The 20,444-nt window shown below is 45.1% G+C and overlaps 2 protein-coding genes across 2 annotated transcripts in view; one reads left to right on the forward strand and one right to left on the reverse strand.

Moving 5' to 3' along the window:
• The window catches only part of Insr (insulin receptor), a 900,533-nt gene that overhangs the window by 222,670 nt on the left and 657,419 nt on the right, over window positions 1-20,444 (reverse strand). The gene's annotated exons all lie outside the window — the stretch shown is intronic.
• Window positions 5,263-20,444, forward strand: part of Usp12 (ubiquitin specific peptidase 12) — a 79,205-nt gene continuing 64,023 nt past the window's right edge. Inside the window, exon 1 of the mRNA XM_052168344.1 lies at window positions 5,263-5,337. Within this exon, the coding sequence (XP_052024304.1) occupies window positions 5,308-5,337 (30 nt within the window). The 5' untranslated portion in view covers window positions 5,263-5,307. The remainder of the gene's footprint in view (window positions 5,338-20,444) is intronic.

Below are 20,444 nucleotides of genomic sequence, written 5' to 3' on the forward strand. Positions count from 1 at the left end.
TCCTCTAAACCACTTTAATTCCTCTAAATTTTAACAGATGTTAAAATTTGAATAAGCACAGCTTGGGGGGGGGGGAGGAGGAGCACCTTTGACCCCAGCACTTGGGAGCCAGAGGCAGGTGGATCTCTGAGTTTGAGGCCAGCCTGGTCTGAGTGAGTTCCAGGAGAGCCAGGGAAACATAGAAAACCCTGTCTCGAAAAAACCAAATAAAATAAAATAAAATAAAATAAAATAAAATAAAATAAAATAAAATAGGAGGTGGAGCAGGATAGCGCTGTTCTCCATTCCAGTACTTGACTGTACTAGAGGATCTCCATCCGCCTCACCCCAGAGTCCTGTCCCTAGGCCCCGCATCCAGATCTCTACATGGAGTTTTCCTCTATGATATTTTGGACTCCCACACTTTACTAAAGATGCTTAAAAGTTTCTCTTTTTTCCTCCAGAAAATTCCAAATAAGCTAGGTTAGCATGAAACATTTGCCCTCCTCCCCCCCCACCCCCCCAACCCCCCCACCCCACCCCCCGCCCCGTGTGACTCGTCTTTTTTTACACATGCCAGCACCTTTCCCCCCTCTTTTGAATTATTCTGAGGGGGAAAAAAGCCAGCTACCCGCTTATTTCACCAGGAAACATTTCAACATGCAACTTTAAAACAACCAAAATACCCAATACCACACATTCCAAAGAGATCAATACTTTAAGGTCACGAACTACCCTGTTCCTGATTACATTGCAATCTGCTTATAGTTTTTTAGCTTAAATTTAAAAATTGTAAATTAAAAACCAGGGTTCAGGCAAAGGTCACCTGCAATTATTCTGTTTCCTAGCCTTCTTTTAATCTGTGTTTCTCCAAAACCCTTTGCCGCCTTGCAATTTATTTGGGGGATGAGTCAGTTGTTCCCGAGGAATATCCACAGACAGGTTGGATTTTGCTCCCTGTAACTCCGTGGTGATATGGTAACTAGTTTCTGCATATTATTCAATCTGAGAAGGACATAAAAGTCAAACGTGTCAAGTTCTAATAACACCCCATCACATAGGGTTCATGGGTGGGGTGAGAGTGATCCTGGGTTCAAGAAAGGGTCGAGTGTGTTAAGTTACTCAATTCTACCTACAACCAGGACCCAGGAGGAGGCCCAGGTTGTCAGTATGGGCCAGGATGCTGCAGAAAGGGAGCAGGATCTGTCTGCTCTGTGCCTCATCTCTCTGAGCCTCTGTTGCAGACTTACTGTGTGAGAAACCATTAAAAACCAGGGTTTGGGGCTGGAGAGATGGCTCAGTGGTTAAGAGAACTGACTGCTCTTCCAGAGGTCCTGAGTTCAATTCCCAGCAACCACATGGTGGTTCACAACCATCTGTAATGGGATCTGATGCCCTCTTCTGTTGTGTTTGAAGATAGCTACAGTGTGCTCAGAATAAATAAAATAAGTAAACCTTTAAAAAATTAAAAAAATAAAAACCAGGGTTCAAGTAAAGGCCCCTTAGGGTTATTCTTTCTTTTTCCTCCTTTCATTTATGTGTCTCCAAAACCCTTTGCTGTTCTTGCAATGTATTGAACCTGAAGTTCCCCCTTTCAGGCCTTTCCTGAGTGGGTTGTAGCCCAGCAGCTCACTTTGGGAAGATTCCATCCTAGCCCACAGATCTGATAATACATCTGTCCCACTCTTTGCTTCCTATATCAAGTGACTTCTGGGAAGTCCCCATAAGGCCTGAGGTATATGTCGAGAGATCTAGAAACTAGAAAGAACTCTAGAGTTGTCACAGAAACAAAAAAGAATTCCCCCTTGACCTTTCCTCCCAAAGCAGCCATAAAAGTTTAGCTGGCTTTCCTCCAGAACACGGACTGTAAGAGCTTCCTTTCCCAGGAGCCCTGCCCTGTTCTGTGTCAGTAGAAATGAAGCAGAGGCACAGAAACAGCCGAGCCGAGGTGGGTGGGGGAGCATGCCAGGGTGCTTTGTGGAGATCAAAGGACAACCTTGTAGCGTCGGTTCTCGCCTGCCACGCTTAGGTCAGTTCCAGGAACTGGACCCAAGTGTCTTTCACTGCTGAGACATCACCCTGGCCTCCGGTGTGACTCACAATGGGTGAGGTTAAAGACTCCATCCCCCCATGATACCTTTTAAGCTTTCCGATGATGATGACTGAATGTTTCCATATCGAGCAATTGACATTACATTACGTAGGCACTCGTGACCCAGGACCTTCGTGGACACTCCATTATGCCTCTCTAACAGCCCTGACCCTCTTTTCAAGTGGAAAAAAAAAAGAATCACCAGGAAAAAGGATGATAGGGTTGGTGTATGCGTACATCTGTTTGCCAGGTTCGTTTCCTCCGTGGAGTCCAATGGTCAGGCTTCGTGTGATGCAGCCTGGACTTGCTTCAGTGCTCTTCACACTCTGTTCCCACTTAGAATTGGTAGCTTTGTAAGTCACCCAGGAATTAGATTAAGGTAAAAGCCAAAACATGGTTTCAATTGCTTCTACAATCCAGAGACTCCTGATCATCAGGGACAGATAGGGATACTCTCTGTCCCCTTCCAAAAAATGTCCCCATAGATCTGAAGACACTTGGAACTTCTCCAGTGCAGGGCTTACTACTTACATTCTGCTCCTTGATATTCATATGTTACTGATGAGTCTAGGTCTTTCCCGCTCACTAGATCCAATTCTAGACATAAGTGTGATTGTGAACTGTCAAACAAAAACCGTGTCCTAACAGAAGGAGTTGACTCCGCCCCAAGACAAGATGGTGGCCATGACGTTTTGCTGTGGATCGGGAACATAATGTGCTTTCTGACTTCTTTGCTGATAGAGGAGAACTGTAATAAAAGTGTTTCTAGATCATTTGCAGCAAACTGGGGGCCAGGGTGTCTCCTCAAGCATTCCACCCACAGCAACCACACTGAGAGAAAGCCACAGTATAAATATGCAGCCTCCGCTGGCTACCAACCTCCCAGTTGCTTTCTAGCAAGTCCAATTAGCCAAACCCAGTGAAAGGCAATCCTATTGGTCAGCCTGTAAGACTCAGCAGGGGGACAGGGATGCTGGCGGGGGAGATGAGCAGAAGCCACCCACCACGCTACTAGCACAGGCTATCACACTTAACTGATAAAGGAAATAACACTAGTCCTGCTCTAGCGTTGAGGGAGGGCTCCTTTCTCAGGTGTACAGTTTGTGAGTCGTGGCATTGGGGGAAGTTCTCTGGGCCGCAGGATTCAGAGGTATACATCTCCTGGAGCAGGGGCGCTATGCAGGAGTGAGAGGTCTAAGGTGTATGATCCTGGAAAACTCTAGAGTCTTCTTTTGATTACTCATCATTTCAACACGCTTGTTTCCCTAAGAGCTTTGACTAGGAAGAGTGACTCTGCCTTGTGCTCAGGCACACTCTTGCTGCTGGGATTTAGCAGGAGGGATGGGTATTAAAATGATGTGGGTATCAAACACAATATTAGTACCTGTGGGTGATGCTTATGGATGTTACGCTCCAGGAATAAGTAAGCCATACCTAGACAAGAATCAAGAATCCAATCGACACACAGAAGCCAGAAGATGGTGGTTCTTTTCTTTTCTGAACCAAACCTGCTCCATCTGTTGTGTAATATGCCAAGCAGTGAGATGAAACTTGCAGTAGACTTTACTGATGTGAAGAAGTCACCCAGTGATCAGATAACCACAGACCTAAGAAAAGGTTTGGTGATTTCCATTGGTGTAAGTTCCTAAAAGACAGCTTAGGAAACTGTCACTATCAGCACACATATGTCAGAGGTGTGCTCTGTAGCACAGCTAATAGATCATGTGATTCTAAAGTTGGTGGTTAGGGACTGGAGAGATGGCTCAGTGGTTAAAAGCATTGGCTGTTCTTCCAAAGGACTACGGTTTGATTTCCAGCAGTCACCTGGCAGCTAACAGACATGTGTAGTAACTCCAGCTCCTACACACCTGTCACCCTCTTCTGGCTTCTGTGTGTAAAAACCCACATTGATGGACATTGCACCCCCCCACCCTCCCACCCTAGCCCACCCCCATCCCATACCTTCCCCCATAATTAAAAAAATAAAAAATATTTTTTCAGATCTTGAGCACTCAGAAAGTTTATTTCTACAAACATTTTTCTTCAAATGCTTAACAGAGGATATATGCCTTCAAAACTGAACAGGAATCCAAAAACAGAGGGGAGACATGGAATTCAAGAAACCAGGAATTAACTTAGGAAATAATAATAATAATAAAAAAGACAGACAGACAGACAGAAAGACAGACAGAAAGAAACCATAGGCATTAGTAGTACATCACAGGCTTAGAGAACTATAAGATCAAATTAAGACAGGAGGGGAAAGGCCTCTCAGAAGGTTATACATTTTTTTAAAGATTTTATTTATTTTATGTATATGAGTACACTGTGGCTGTCTTCAGACACACCAGAAGAGGGCACCAGATCTCATTATGGATGGTTGTGAGCCACCATGTGGGTGCTGGGAATTGAACTCAGGACCTCTGGAAGAGCAGTCAGATCTCTTAACCGCTGAGCTATTGCTCCAGCCCATCAGAAGGTTATATTTAAGGAAAAAATTATACGCATTGAGTGTCTCAAAACCTGGAAGTGCTTGCTGAGAAACTGGACCTTTGAGTAACTGTGTAAAAGTTCCTATAGAACCCCACCATATATAAAGGAAATTTGAAACTGGATGGAAACCAGTTTGTGTACAAAAGTCAAAACACTAAATAAAACCACACGATTTTGAGCTATATAAAGTAAAGGATTTAGGAAATTCCTTTTTCTTAAGATTTTATTTTAAATTATGTATATGTATATAGGTATGTATATATGCACTGTGTATGTATGTGGATATATGCATGTGTGTGGAGTAGCTGAAGGGGCCCAGGGGAGGCCAATTGATTTCTCTGGAGCTGAAGTTGTAGGCAGCTGTGAACCTCTTGGTGAGAACTGGACTCATGTCCTCTCCAAGAGCGTATATAAATTGCTGAACCATCTCTAAAAAACCTATTTTGTTTATTTATACTATAGCTATCATGATTGTGGTGGTTTGAATAGGTATAATAGGTATAGCACCTACAGTCTCCTGTACTTGGATGCTTGGCCCATAGGAAGTGGCACTATTAGAAGGTGTGGCCTTGTTGGAGTAGGTGTGGCCTGGTTGGAGGAAGTGTGTCACTGTAGGGGCGGGCTTTGAAAGGTATACTCAAGCTTGATCCAGTGACACCCTCTCTTTCTGCTGCCTGCAGATGGAGAATTCTCAGCTCCTTCTCCAGCACCATGTCTGCCTGCACACTGCCACGCTTCCCACCATGATGATAATGGACTGGCCCTCTGAAACCGTAAGCCAACCCAAATTAAATGTTGTCCTTTGCTGCGTTCATGGTGTCTGTCCACAGCAATGAGACCCTAAGGTAATGACACAGACTTTTCTATGGATTTAGTCAAATCACTTGGTTCTGCTTTGAACTTGTAAGCGTGCTGCACAGCAGACCTTTAGTCAAACAACAGACTGCAGAGAAGGAGGCGTGGCATAAGTAAACAGAGTTGGGATAGCGGAAGAGAGGTGGGAAGCCCTGGAGATGCCACAATGCCCTCCCCTTATAGAAAGATCCTCAGAAACCAAGCGGAGATCAGGAAGTGGGATTTGGAGACTGTAATGGAGGACAGAGGGCAGAGAGGGGCAATTCAATGCTTTAGCCTCTGGCTTCTCCAGGGAGTCTAATTTGATCTAGAGCACATTTACTTACCATCATCAAAGAGGAGGCAAGACTGTCAGTCTCCACTGCCTGTTCTGAGATCCACACCCCTATGTTCCAGTTTCTGCCTCTCGTGGCTCTTTTTTTTTTTTTTTTTTTTTTTTTTTTTTTTTGATTCTCATAAGTAACCATCTCATTCCCGAGTCTGGTTATAGCTTTGTCAGTTTCTCTTTGTGTCAGAGCTGTTTTGTGTCATTATAATAAAACACCAGAGGTTGGGTATAGTAAAAGAAAAAAGAGATTAGCTAGGCCATGGTGGTGCATACCTTCAATTCCAGCACTGAGGGGGCAGAGACAGGCAGGTCTATGAGTTCAAGGCCAGCCTGGCCTACAGAGCGAGTTCCAGGACAGCCAGGGTTACACAGAGAAACCCTGTCTCAAAAACAAACAAAAAGCAAAACCAAAAACAAACAAACAAACAAAAAAAAAACCCCAACAAAACCAAAAACAACAAACCAAAGGAGAGGAAGAAAAAGCTTTTTTTTTTTTTTTTTTTTTGTTTTTTTTTAGCTCATAATTCTAGGAAAGAAGATATCAAGGTCTCCCTGCTTATGTGTGGCTGCATCATGGTGCGGCAGACAGGATCACTCAGAGAGCATGTGTGAGAGAGGACGGGTGCTGAGAATAACACAGCAGTGGATGAAGACAGCCAAACTCACTTTAGACTAAATCACAATGGAAGCAGTAAATCCAGTCCCAAGACCTGGCCTTATACCACAAGATGAGCATCGGTCCCTCCTCATACCTCAATAATGCTAGCCTGGGATTAGTTCCAACACAAATCCCACGTCTTGGGAGAGGCTCGGTGTCACTATTCTGCCAGGGATGCCCTTGACCTGCAACCTGTCTTGACTTCACTGATTCTGTTTAGGAATGCTTGATGTTGATGCAGATGAAATACAACTTTCTGCATCATCTTGTTGGAAAAACCACTGAAAGAGTTTTTTAAAAAGACTCAAAAGCAATTTTAAGGGAGCTGCAGAGCAGTTAAGAGAGCTGATTGTTCCCGTGGAGGATCAAGTTCCCAGCATCCACACAGCGGCTGCCAACTGCCTGTAACTCCAGTTCAAGTGGGATCAGACACCTTCTTCTAAACTCTGTAGACTCCTGAACAAATGTGGTGCACATAAATTCCCACAGGCGTGCGCGCGCGCGCGCGCACACACACACACACACACACACACACACACACACACACACACACGTGTGTACACACACACACACACACACACACACACGTGTACACACACACACACACACACACACACACACATTTAAGAGACAAAAGAAACTTTTTTTTTTTGGATTTGGTTTTTTTCCGAGACAGGGTTTCTCTGTATAGCCCTGGCTATCCTGGAACTCCCTCTGTAGACCAGGCTGACCTCAAACTCAGAAATCCGCCTGCCTCTGCCTCCCAGAGTGCTGGGATTACAGGCGTGAGCCACCACCGCCCAGAGAGACAAAAGAAATTTAAAATGGCCAGGCGGTGGTGGTGGCACACGCCTGTAATCCCAACACTTGGAAGGCAGAGGCAGGTGGATTTCTGAGTTTGAGACCAGTCTGGACTACAGAGTGAGTTCCAGGACAGAGAAACCCGGTCTGGGGGCGGAGGGGAAGAATCTTAAAATGTATTGGTCTCATCTGCTTCATGTGAATATTGCTTACTTATTTCCTATGATTATGTAAATTGAGAGCTTACCTTCCAAGCCAATATAACATCTATTTTCTACATTGTAAACTATGATTTTGTTTATCAATGAACGATCTCAATAGTTGTAATAGTTGTAATATTTTAATGCTTTTCCCAGAGGTAACGTTTGAGAAAACACTGGACTACATATGATTTCTTTTTCCATGCCTTGGCTTCCTTCATGCAATACTATGTATATAGTTTGCTTATTTTTTTTAAAGATTTATTTATTTTATGTATATGAGTACACTGTAGCTGTCTTCAGACACACCAGAAGAGGGGATCAGATCCCATTACAGATGGTTGTGAGTCATCATGTGGTTGCTGGGAATTGAACTCAGAACCTCTGGAAGAGCAGTCAGCGCCTTTAACCCCTGAGCCATCTCTCCAGCCCGTTAAAGGTATTCTTTAAAGATTTAAGGGTACCACTAGACTCATCAACTTGCCTATTTACTCCTTGGGGGGGCACAACTGCTAATAATTTTTCCTACTTTGTTTTAGAGAATCATAGCAGGGGCTATGTTATGTTCTCTGTCTCTGGATTGTCTGGTGGAGCATGCCTCCAGCTTTAACCTCTGTGGGTTTACAGGAAAGGTATTGTGCCTGGGGGTGAGCCCAAAGAAAGCCACCAACGTGGTGACTAATAGCTCAAAACAATCGCCTTGAGGGAACAGGAATGAGTCAGCCAGGGCAAAGGATGACCAAACAAAAATTCCTTACACAAAGGTCCCCGGTGAAGGCATTGGAGATGCAACCAACCCAGTCCCAGGATGCCTGCCGCACATCTTAGACAGCCAGGTTACCACTGAGCTACATGGCCGGACTCATTTTGTTTCTGAGATACAGTCTCACAATGCAGCCTAGGCTGGCCTTGAACTGGCTATGCAGCCCAAGCTGGCCTCTAACTGTGAAGATTTACAGTTGTGTACCAACACAACTGGCCTCCTGGAACTCCTTAGGAATGTTGATTCCACCCCTATGCACTTGGCAAACAAGTACTGGGTTCTTCCCATGTGCGAGGGAGGGAAGGTGAATTCAGGAAAGGCTGGACTGATCGGATGGAGATGACCACAGGCAGGGAGAGAGGGGGTAGGCCTTTCTCTGTTCCCAGAACCTTACCTCTCAGCGGTGCTGGCCAGTGTAATTTTCTTTTCTTTCCATTGATATGTTTTGAAATTGTGATTGATAATTGAATCATATTTGAAGTTCCATTCTCCAGCACTCTCTTCTTCCGCGCTTTTGTCAAAATTATCCTCTCAAATTGCTACGTATGGGCTTTTCCTGCTTCAAGATGAACGTTTTGGGAGTCTGAAAAAAAATGTTATTCATATCACAGACATATCCGAATTCTGGAAAGTAGCTACCCCGAGGTACGCCTTGTCTTTACTGATCCACATCTGGGCTGTTGGGATGAAAGAAAACGAGACATAAAATTAAAGTAATCCATCAGCTTCAAAATAACACTTGTGGATGTTCTGTATGAATTAAGCTGCAAAGAGGTTGAATGGAAGCTTTTAAGTTCTTTTTATAATCTAAAAGATGAGCATTAAAAAAAAAATTCCAAGCCGGGCGGTGGTAGCGCATGCCTGTAATTCCAGCACTCTGGGAGGCAGAGGCAGGCGGATTTCTGAGTTCAAGGCCAGCCTGGTCTACAGAGTGAGTTCCAGGACAGCCAGGGCTACACAGAGAAACCCTGTCTCGAAAAAACAAAAACAAAAACAAACAAATAAAAAAAAAATCCTTGTCAGACATGGATGCAATCACAGTGCTTGGGAAGGAGAGGGAAGAGGAAGTTCAAGGCCAGCCTGATTATTTGAGACTCCCCATCTCACCCCCCACCAAAGACATAAACAAACAAAGAAACAAACAACCTCCATTTTTAGAAAATTGAACACTGTTGGTCATGAAACCTCTCTCTCTCTTTCTCTCTCTCTCTTTCTCTCTCTCTCTCTTTCTCTCTCTCTCTCTCACCTCAGGCCTGGCTCCAACATAGTCTCCACTGGTCTCCACTCATGATTCCCCAGCTTTTATTACACTGATTGCCAACAAATCTTAATCACTCTCTTCATCATTCCGTTATTTCTTTTTTGTTTTGTTTTGTTGGTTGGTCTTGTGAGACAGCGTTTTTCTGTGTAGCCCAGGCTGTCCTGGAACTCACTCTGTAGTCCCAGTTGGCCTCCTCCAACTCATCTGCCTGCCTCTGCCTACCTGTGTGCATCCCTACCGCCCGGTTTATCCTTCCATTATTTCTGAACAGGAGACAACTTCCGTACCCATATCAAACAGTTAGTGTGGCAGCAATCAGCCCAAATCAGACTATGCTTTGCTCTGAAATTCTACAGCAAAGCTTCATGCTTCTATAACACACTCAAAGATAAACCCACCATCCTCTTAGAGGAACCTTGCACAGTAACCTCTCACCCAGAGCCCAGCATATCCCTTGCATATAATGACCTCCAGTCCCTTTTGCAAATTCTCTGAGATATCATTTCTCAATGCATTATGACCATCATGCCAGGTGCAACATAGAAGAACTTTTTTTTTTTTTGGTAGAAAAATTGGTTATCCAAATAATAGGCCACGAACTGAAAAGAGACCAACAGTATTTTTGATAACAAGGAGAAAAATGAACTGTGCCATGACCAACACATGGCAGAAGAGAAAGGAATGGCAAACTCCAAATTCATAGAAATAGTTAAAATAAAAATAGAAATCTTCCAAAAAGCACATTAGGAAGCCCAAGGATGATAGAGTCGCCGGCAAAGTTACAGACGTGGAATATACCGAACCAGGAAGTGCCGGTGGCAAAGGAAGAAGAAACCGTGAACAAGCAAAGAAAAGTGAAGGGTAGCCGGGCTCGGTGGTGGCGCACGCCTGTAATCCCAGCACTTGGGAGGCAGAGGCAGGTGGATTTCTGAGTTCGAGGCCAGCCTGGTCTACAAAGTGAGTTCCAGGACAGCCAGGGCTACACAGAGAAACCCTGTTTTGAAAAAAACCACCACCACCACCACCAACAAAAGTCTCCTATTGTCACCCTCTTTAGAAGTGATAGGAGGGGCTAGTGGTAATTTCCTGGGTTTCAGCACTGTTGTTATGTTCATAAAAAGAGAAAGGTTTAGAGAGAATGGTGGTGTGGGGAAGGGGGTGCCTAGGCGGAAGCAGACACACACAGACATGGTATAGAGTTGAGTTTATTCAGGGCAGAGGATGGGAGTTAATGGGGTAGTGGAGGCAGAGAAAGTCAGAGAGAGGGAGAGAGTAGAGAAGTGGAGGCCGGCCATGACCACGTGGAGAGAGGGGGAGGGGAGGAGAGCCCAAGGGGCAGGAGGAGTAAGAGGTAAGAGTGCTAAGAGGTAGGAGAGAGAGGAGGGCCCAGCACCCTCTTTTATAGGCCAGGCCTACCTGGCTGTTGCCAGGCAACTGTGGGGCGGGGCCTACCTGGCTGTTGCCAGGTAATTGTGGGGTGGAGCTTAGACAGAATCCCAACACTAGCCTTCCCAGGTTTCTCTTCAGATCTTACGAGGAAACATTTGGATTGTCACCATTCGCACAGGGCAATGATTGGATAGCTAGAGTTGACCATAAAGTTGTTTGTTTGTTTTGAGACAGGGTCTTAGTCTGTAGCCCTGGCAGAACCTAATTTGTAGACCAGGGCTGACCTTAATCTCACAGAAGGGGTTGTGGCGCATGTTTATATTGTTTTTATTTTTTTCCCTCTTCCCTTCTTCCTCCTGCTTCTCCCTCCTGCTCCGGCCCTGCTCTCTGTGGCCCCTGCTCGCTCCGTGTCACTTCTGACATCTTTACTTAGCACGCATGTACGTCTTCCTCCCTGTTAGCTTGCAGGCGATTCTACTAGGTCCCTCCCAGGGAGCTAGTAACAGCTCATGTCATCATCTGCTGTCCCCAGGAGTGTGCAGCACATAAAAGGACTGCTAGCCACCCTAGCTCTCTCTCTCTGGTCCCTCCCTCCCTCCCTCCTTTTCTTTCCTTCTCTGTGTCCCATCCTCTTCTCTGCCATCGTGGCTCTGCTCCTATCTGTCTGCCTCTACCCCTTCCCCTCACTCCCTCCCTTTCCCCAAATAAACCCCTTTATATTAGATCTGTTGCATGGCATAATTTCTCAGGGGAAGACCTTGGCCAGGGACCCTCTCACCGCATCATATTTCATAACACTCCCCTACGATAGAAAGTTCAGAAGGAATTAAACATTAACTGGCTCCACGCCACGGTCTCTTCTGAGTACAGAAGAGACAAGGAGAGATGTCACACTCAAGAGACAGATGCAGGCGGCTCAGCAGGTAAAGGTGCTCATGGCCAAGGCTGATGAGCTAAGTTGAATGCTAGGACTTAGAGCACCGGGAAGAGAAATGGATGGATTCCTACAAAGTGTCCTCTGACCTCCACATGCGTGTCTTCACATTCACACACACACGAAAAGAAAGTAAATAAATAAGTGCTTTAAAAAAAAAAGAATTCTAACAGAGGATACAGACATGACATCATGGAAACGTGATACATGGGGCTGGAGACATGCTCAGTAGTTAAGAGTGCTTAGGGTTTGCTGGGCGGTTGTAATCCCAGCCCTCGGAGGCAGAGGCTGGAGGACCTTTGTGAGTTGGAGGCCAGTCTGGTCTACAGAGTGAGTTCCAGGACAGCCAGGACTACACAGAGAAAGAGTACTTAGTGTTTTTGGCAGAGGAACTGAGTTCAGTTCCCAGAACCCACCTGACAGCTCGTAATTGTGTATACCTCCAATTTCAGGCGATCTGGTGCTTCCTGTGACATCCACAGGTTCCTGCATGCATATATATACCCCCAGACACACACACACACACACACACACACACACAATATTAATACATATTCTTTAAAAAGGCGAAAAGACAATCCACCCTACTACATACAGCATTAATCGATGCATAAATGTAGAGAGAGGAAACACAGATGGTACACCTTATTTTCCCTGCAGGATATGTCCTTCTCAGGACTTCTAACACCCCATCAGATCTTGGGGGAGGGAGAGAGATTTTCTAGAAGAATGAAGAGCAGCTGTAGCCTGATCTAATAATTCCTTGCCCAAGCCAGGACTCCGTGGAAAGGAAGCTACTATAATAACAAGGAACAGCACTTGTAAATAGAGGATTCACCAGAGACCAAGTCACGTGATCTCTCCCTGACAGAAGGGGCAATTGTGGGTAGCCGGGGAGGCTAATGGGAACACCCTGGAAGGCAGTGAACTTCCAGATGTTGGAGCGAGGTTGGAGGTGGGTGGGAAGAGAGATGGGGGTGTAGCCAGGGAGGGGAAACTGTGGGAACTGTGTTTCCTCAGCAGGAAAGAAACACCATGACCAGATCTGCAACTGGGGATGATAACCGGGCAAGCATGGAGAGAAGGGGTCGCAGGGGCACAGACTAGAGGAGAGAGAGGTGAGGCAGTGGCTGTAGATCCTCAGCGAGCTGCCCATGAGTCATGACGACCTGATCCCAAGCAGTACGAAGGCGGGGGTTCCGAAGGAAAAGAACCCAACACGAGAGACTCTGAGATGTAAATGACCGGGCATTAAGAAGAGACACAGCAGCCGGGCAGTGCTTTAATCCCAGCACTTGGGAGGGAGAAGCAGGCAGATCTCTGAGTTCGAGGACAGCCCGGCCTACAGTGTGAGTTCCAAGACAGCCAGGGCTGCTACACAGAGAAACCCTGTCTCAAAAAACCAAATATATATATAGCTGAGAAGTAAAAGGAAAAACGGACAATACCCAGGTCTTCAGCTTGGGTGACTAGAGGCTTCTGCCCGGCTTCCCACTAGGTGGTATAAAGGAGAATGGCCTCCGCTATTTGGCAATTCCGAGAGTTTACAGGAAAGAAGAGGCAAGGTGCTGAATCTTAACAAGGCAAGTGGCCAACTCAGAAGCTGACTCACTAAATCCAAAGAGTGAGCATTGATGCAAAAGATGGGTAAAGGTGCCTCTAGGGAACTAGGTCTATTATCACAAAGCATGGATGCAGGTAGGCGGGGCATCAAGGGTCGTAGGCGGGGCATCAAAGGAAGTAGGCGGGGCATCAGGCTCTCAGACCCGGGCTTATGATACACACAAGCAGGCTTCATGCATTGCTTTTTTCTTTTTTTTTTTTTTTTTTGGTGACCCTTTAATACATTTCCTCATGTTGTGGTGCCCCGCCCAACCATAAAATTATTTTCTTGATACTTAATAACTGTAATTTTGCTACTGTTATGAATCGTAATGTACATCTGATGTGCAGGATTTCTGATATGTGACGCCCAAAGGGTTCACAACCCACAGGTTGAGAATGGCTGGTGTGTATGCCTGTCAAAGCAGCCAAAGGGATAGGCTCTTTGGGTGAACAGAGGGTGAACAAGCTCAAAACGAACCACTTGGCATTCTGTCTTATCCCTAAGTCCCAGGCAGGCTTCTCTAGTGTTTTCTGATTGCTAATTTTTGTTGTTATTATTGTTAATTCTGTTGTTATTATAGATACAGAATGTAATAGTCGTTGTTTTAGCTTTTTGCAAACATATGATTTGTTTTAGCTGGGCGTGGTGATGCACACCTTTAATTCCAGCAATAGAGAGACAGAGGCAGGCAGATCTCTGAGTTCTGAGTTCGAGGCTAACCTGGTCTACAGAGTGAGTTCTGGGAATGCTGGGGCTACACAGAGAGACCTTGTCTTAAAAAATAAACAAACAAACAAAAATAAACAGAAAAAATAAAAGGAAATAGATGTGATTCAGGGGTCTTAAATTCATCATGTTTTGTAGCTATCACCTCTACAGTGACCAATGCCTCCCACAGGCCAGATGTTGAAGGCTACCCTGTCCTGTGGTGATCTTGGGCGGTAATGGAAACTTGAAGAGACGACAAGTAGTAGAAAAAAGTTAGGTTTCTGTGGGGGTGGAGGTGGTGGGTCCGCATTAGCTTTCTACTTTCTAGAAGTTTATGGCCTGAAGACTGCTCCCCTACTGAGACTGCTCTCTCCTAGATCAGCTAAACCTGCCTTCTTTACCCCTCTCTAAACCATAAACCCTGCCTTCTTGTTAACTGAATGCAATATGACCCCTCCTTGTTTAGCCATATCTAAAAACCCCATCTCTAAGTTCAGTTCTCAATAATTAGCACCCTGAACTTCCCAGGAACTGGAGTTTCTTTGCTCTCTCTCTCTCTCTCTCTCTCTCTCTCTCTCTCTTTCTCTCTCTCTCTGTGTGTGTGTGTGTGTGTGTGTCTGTCTGTCTGTCTGTCTGTCTGTCTGTCTTTTTCTTTATTCCCTTGCTGCCCCCAGCCAGGCTCATCCCTAAACTTTACCTTAGTATTTGAGCGTCTCTCACTGAACCTGGAGCCCATCCTGCTGTCTCTAGCTCCTCACCTCTGGGATACAGCTACCCATGATCTGTGCCCTGCTTTAGCTCATGTGCTGGGGATTGAGTTCACCCATGCTTGACAGGCAGACTGGCTGGTTTTGTATCAACTTGACACAAGCTGGAGTTATCACAGAGAAAGGAGCTTCAGGTGAGGAAATGCCTCCATGAGATCCAGCTGTGGGGCATTTTCTCAATTAGTGATCAACAAGGGAGGGCCCCTTGTGGGTGGGGCCATCCCTGGGCTGGTGCTCTTGGGTTCTATAAGAGAGCAAGCTGAGCAAGCCAGGGGAAGCAAGCCAGTAAGAAACATCCCTCCATGGCCTCTGCATCAGCTCCTGCTTCCTGACCTGCTTGAGTTCCAGTCCTGACTTCCTTTGGTGATGAACAGCAGTGTGGAAATGTGAACTGAATAAACCCTTTCCTCCCCAACTTGCTTCTTGGTCATGATCTTTGTGCAGGAATAGAAGCCCTAAGACAGCCAGCAAACACTTTATCAATTTGGTCATCTTTGGAGCTTCAGAAAGTTTCTTTATTCTAAAAATACTTCAGGATTTTTTTTTTTTGACATTGCTGAGTCTTGCTATTATAATCATGAACTTTTTTTCCCCATAGAAGTGAAAGTGATACCCATCTCTTACCACTGAGGCCCTGGGTGAACATTTTAGGAGTTCTCTGACAAAATCATTCCCTCTTAGAAGTCATCCTCAGTGGACGAACCAGGGCCAGGGAAAGGAGGTCCATTGGGTGCTTGATGTGACACAAAGCCACAAGTCAGAGCCCAAAATTTACAGTGCAGGCTCCAGACAGTTGAACTGTGTCTCTGCAGATGGAAAAATAAACCCAGCTTGCAGGGAGAAGTGGGCAGCATTGGAGGAAATGAGAGTTTGGGTTGGGGAAGTTAAACACGGTACTCGAGAGTTTCTTGGGGGGTTTTGAATTTCCCAGAGTTATTTGAGTTGAGCAAAATGAGGAACAAATTGGGGGAACAAGTGTCTGATATGTGTGCCCCCCCTACTGGAAAGGATAGTGGGGAGGAGTCTAGTGCTAGAGGAGGAGACGACACATTTATTATGCTGCCCGCAACATAATAAACTTTATATATCAGAAAAACAATTTTTTTTTTTGAGACAGGGTTTGTCTATGTAGCTCTGGCTGTCCTGGAACTTGCTCTGTAGATGAGGTTGGCCATGAACTCAGAGATCCACCTGCCTCTGCCTCCCAAGTGCTGGGATTAAAGAAGTGCATCACCATTGCAGGGCATATATATCAGAATTATTTTACTTTCCCCCCTCCTTAGTGGTGATAGAACAAGGGCCTCCTACATGCTAGGCAAATGGGCTACCCTGGGCAACATCTTAAGTGCAGACTTTTGTTTTTACCCCCTCTGGAGTTGGACATGTATTTTTATGAGTTTCAGTTCATTCAGTAACAATTTACTGAGCATGTACTTTCCTGCCAGTGAACAGAAAATATCACCCAATAGTTTCCCAGTTGTCATGGGGGGGTGACACCAGGCTCAGGCCTGGCCTCCTTGAGAAGGTGACATGTAGGCTGAGATCTGATGTTGAATGTCTCCTGTGCTAAAAAGGAGGGAGGAGGTTCTAGAGAGGAGGGATGGCAAGTGTGGACACTCAGAGGCATGACAAAACTTGCTGGTCTCTGAGAAAAAACATGGAGGAAGGAGTGAGAGGTGGGGAGAATGGGAAGACAGAAAGGGAAGGATCAGAAGAAGGCAGGAGGGACAAGAAAGAGACGAGGAAGGGGGAACGTAGTCATGAGTGATCACTGGATGGTTTACCAAGGAGACAGTACGTGCTTAATGAACCCTGCCTGATGCGCTAGAAACCACATGATTGGCACTTGTCAAATTTATCTCAAATGGGGATGTTGTCTGAACTTTTCAGAAAATCCCAGGTGTGCTGTGCTGCTCCTAAAATGTCTCTCTTCAACTGGATGGCACAGTTTTGAAGAAAAAAATGTGGTCCCTCTCCCTCTTCCTCTTCCCTTCCCCATCCCCCTTTCCTCCCTCTTCCTCTCCTTTCCCTTCCTTTCCCCCTCCCCCTTTTTTCCCCCTCTCTCTCACTGTATAGTGAAGGTGCATAGAGATCCATCTGTCTTTGCCTCCTGAGTTCTGGGATTAAAGACTCAGGAAACAAGTTCTGACCATCTCTCGTTTCTTGAACATCAATCACCTCAGAGCTACCGCGATGCTTAGTGTTGTTGGTCAACTTTACTGGATCTAGACTCACTCAGGAGACAAGCTTCTGGGCATACTTGTGGGAATTGGGGATTTATGTTGATTAGGTTGAGATGGAAAGATTCAGCTTAAAAGTGGAAGGCACCATTTCCCGGGTCCCAAGTCCGGGACCATGTAAGAAGGAAGGTGTTTAGGCATGAGGTGCATTCACTGCAGTTCACTTCCTGACTGCAGACGCAGCTCCCACGCCTTGAGTCTCCCACCGTGAGGGATCCTATCCTTGAGCTGTGAGCCAAGATAAAGTCTGCCTTCCTTAAATCACACATTTGCCTATTTATCCCCCTCATAGCAATGAGACAATCAATAGTCAGATAGTGATGGAGAGAAATGTGATTAATGTCCACACTGCTGTGTACTCAGCAGCCAGAGGGAGCCTTGGCCGAGCCTGCAGTGTAATGTGTGTGCTATCTTTAGTTCACTGAAGGAAAAGAATGTGTGCCTCATGAGAACATTCAAAAAGGAATCTGCAGCTGAGCAGGGTGGCACATGCCTTCCATCCCAGCACTCGGGAGGCAGAGGCAGGTGGATCTCTGTGAGTTTGGGGCCAGCCTGGTCTAGAGTTCCAGGATAGCCAGGGTTATATAGTGAGACTGTTCTCTTGGGGGTGTAGGGGAAGGTATCTGCTTCTCAGCTGAGAATCAGCCACTTTTGAATGTGTTCTAGAGCCCAGCTTTCTAAACTGTAGGTTTGGAGACCCAACACAGTTGTATCGCTGAATGTAGGCGTTACAAAAACTTGGACAAGAAAACTATTCTGAATATACAGCAACTAGAAATTAATTGAAAGTCTAGCCCATGTTGGGTCTGAGGTGTTCTGGAAGCAGGTATCAATGTGACTCATTGTAGCCTTGGGTCTGACCCTACAAAATCCAGACTTTGGGCTACAAATGCTATCATGCCTCTCCAACACCTCAGCTCTGGCCCTAGACTTTTCTAGGTCTTGAATTGGAGTGCTTCTATGGTATGATGACGTATAAAGTGTTCTGCTTTTGCCAAAACTTGGTTTTATTTGGGAAACCACAGGCTTTTGAACATGTCCCTAACGTCATTCCTCAGTGTATAACTAACAAATTACTATAGCTCTGGGTTGTAGTGTGTTAAGGTATTTGGTTTTTCAAATTGCTGTTTGAATTGCTAACAGGAAATGCATAAAAATGTATTAAGGGCTAGAGGTTGTGGTTCAGTTGGTAGAGTGCTTGCCAAACATTCACGAAACTCAGCGTAATGTTGGCCTTGGGGAGCAGAACAGAAGATTTGTAAGTTCAAAGATCAGCAAGGTGGCAAGCCTAGAACGCAGGAGACCCTGACCCCTGCCCCCCGCAAAAGTTGTTCAGTATAATTTGATTTTGGTTTAATTAGAACAGTTTTCAATATGGCCCCAAATAGTCTTCTGCCATTTTGTACTGTATGTTTAGGGGAAACTTCATTGTCTGCATTGACAAATATAAAATCAAAATATAACTAGTGGTGGTACACACACACTTTTTAATCCCAGCACTTGGGAGGCAGAGACAGGCAGATCTCTGGGTTCAAGACCAGCCTGGTCTACAAGAGTGAGTTCCAGGACAGCCAATGCTACATGGAGAAACTCTGTCTTGAAGAAACCCAAATTAATAAATAAATAAAATAATATTAAAATAGCATTCAGCTAAGGAAAAATGTTGAAACTGTTCTGTATCCTACCATGTCAAACATTCAGCCAAACTTTGTTTAATCTTAGACATTAATTTTGTGTGTTGCATGTACACACAAATAGGAAGGTTGTATGTGAGTCAGTTCTCTCTTTTTATCATGTGGGTTCCAGAATCAAGTTTAGTATGCTAGCACTTTTACTCATTGGGCCATCTCATTGGCCCAAGATTTATATTTTAATGAAGTAAATAGTCTCATTAATATGCCAATTTACTTTAGTCTTTAGTGATAAAACTATAAATCATTATTTTCAAAATAATTTCTTAATGCTTGTCTTAGGGTTTCCATTGCTATGAAGAGACACCATGACCAAGGCAACTCTTATAAAGGACAACATGTAATTGGGGCTTACAGGTTCAGTGATTCAGTCTATTATCATCATGGGGGGAAGCATGGCAGCATCCAGGTAGGCATGGCACTGAAGGAGTTGAAAGTTCTAAATCTTTATCTAAAGACAGACAGGAGAAGACTGTTTTCAGGCAGCCAGGAGGAGGGTCTCAAAGCCCAACCCTACAGTGATATATTTCCTCCAATAAGGCCATACCTCCTAATAGTGCCAGCCCCTGGGCCAAGCATATTCAAATCACCACCTTCCACTCTGTGACTCCCATAGTCTTGTTCAAACACCTGCGTCTATGGGGGCCGTACCTAGCGTTAGTATAATGAAAAATACGTTTAGTCCAACTTCCAAAGTTCCCATAGTCTATAGCAGTCTCAACAATGTTAAAGGTCCAAAGTTCAAAGTTTCTTCTGAGATTCATCCAAACACTGAACTGTAATTCCTTATAAAATCAAAATCATAAAGCAGATGACATACTTTCAACATCACAGGATATACATTACCATTTCAAAATGTCATAGTGAGGAAATCCTGGACAAAAGCAAGACCAAAAGCCAGCTGGGTGAACTCCAACCTCTGCATCTCCATGTCTGACGTCTAAGTGCTCTCCAGATCTCCCACCCCTTTTATCCTTGTTGATTGCTGTTGGTAGATCTGGCATTCAACAGCAACAGACTTCATTCTCTTTGGCTGCTTCTTCCTCCTGTTAACAGCTTTCCTCAACAGATGTCCTGTGGCTCTGGCATCTCTAACATCTTGAGGTCTCCAAGGCACCTTCAACTTTACAGCTTCTTGTTCCAGTGTCTGGGATCCACACACAATCTTCCCAATAGGGCTTAGGTTACTTTTCCAGCTCTGCCCTCTGTAGCACTCTAAGCTCTGGTTGACTCCACTCATTGCTGCAGCTGTTTTTGGTGGTCATCCCATGGTACTGGCATTTCCAATACACTGGGGTCTTCCACTGCAACTAGGCTTCACCAGTAGCCTCTCATAGGCTCTCTTCATGCTGCCAAGCCTCAACTTCTTTGCATGACCCCATTCAGACCTGGGCTATCAACTGCAATGGAGGCTGCACCTTCACCAATAGCCTTCCATGGCTTTTCACAGTGCCAAGCCTCAGCTGCTCATGATCGCTTAAATCCTCCAAAACAAGTGCCACCTGAGTGACTCTTACACATACATTACCAAGTCCAGCTGCAGCATGAGGTACAACCTTGGCTGTCTCTGGAACATAACTTATTTGTGCTCTCAGAAAACACTTCTCAGAAGATTTCACCTTATGATGTTGATCTCTTCTTAATCACTGCTAATTGCTTAGCTCCAGCTAACCAGCATC

The sequence above is a fragment of the Apodemus sylvaticus genome, chromosome 22 (genome assembly GCF_947179515.1).
Source record: "Apodemus sylvaticus chromosome 22, mApoSyl1.1, whole genome shotgun sequence".
In the NCBI taxonomy this organism is placed as follows: Eukaryota; Metazoa; Chordata; class Mammalia; order Rodentia; family Muridae; genus Apodemus; species Apodemus sylvaticus.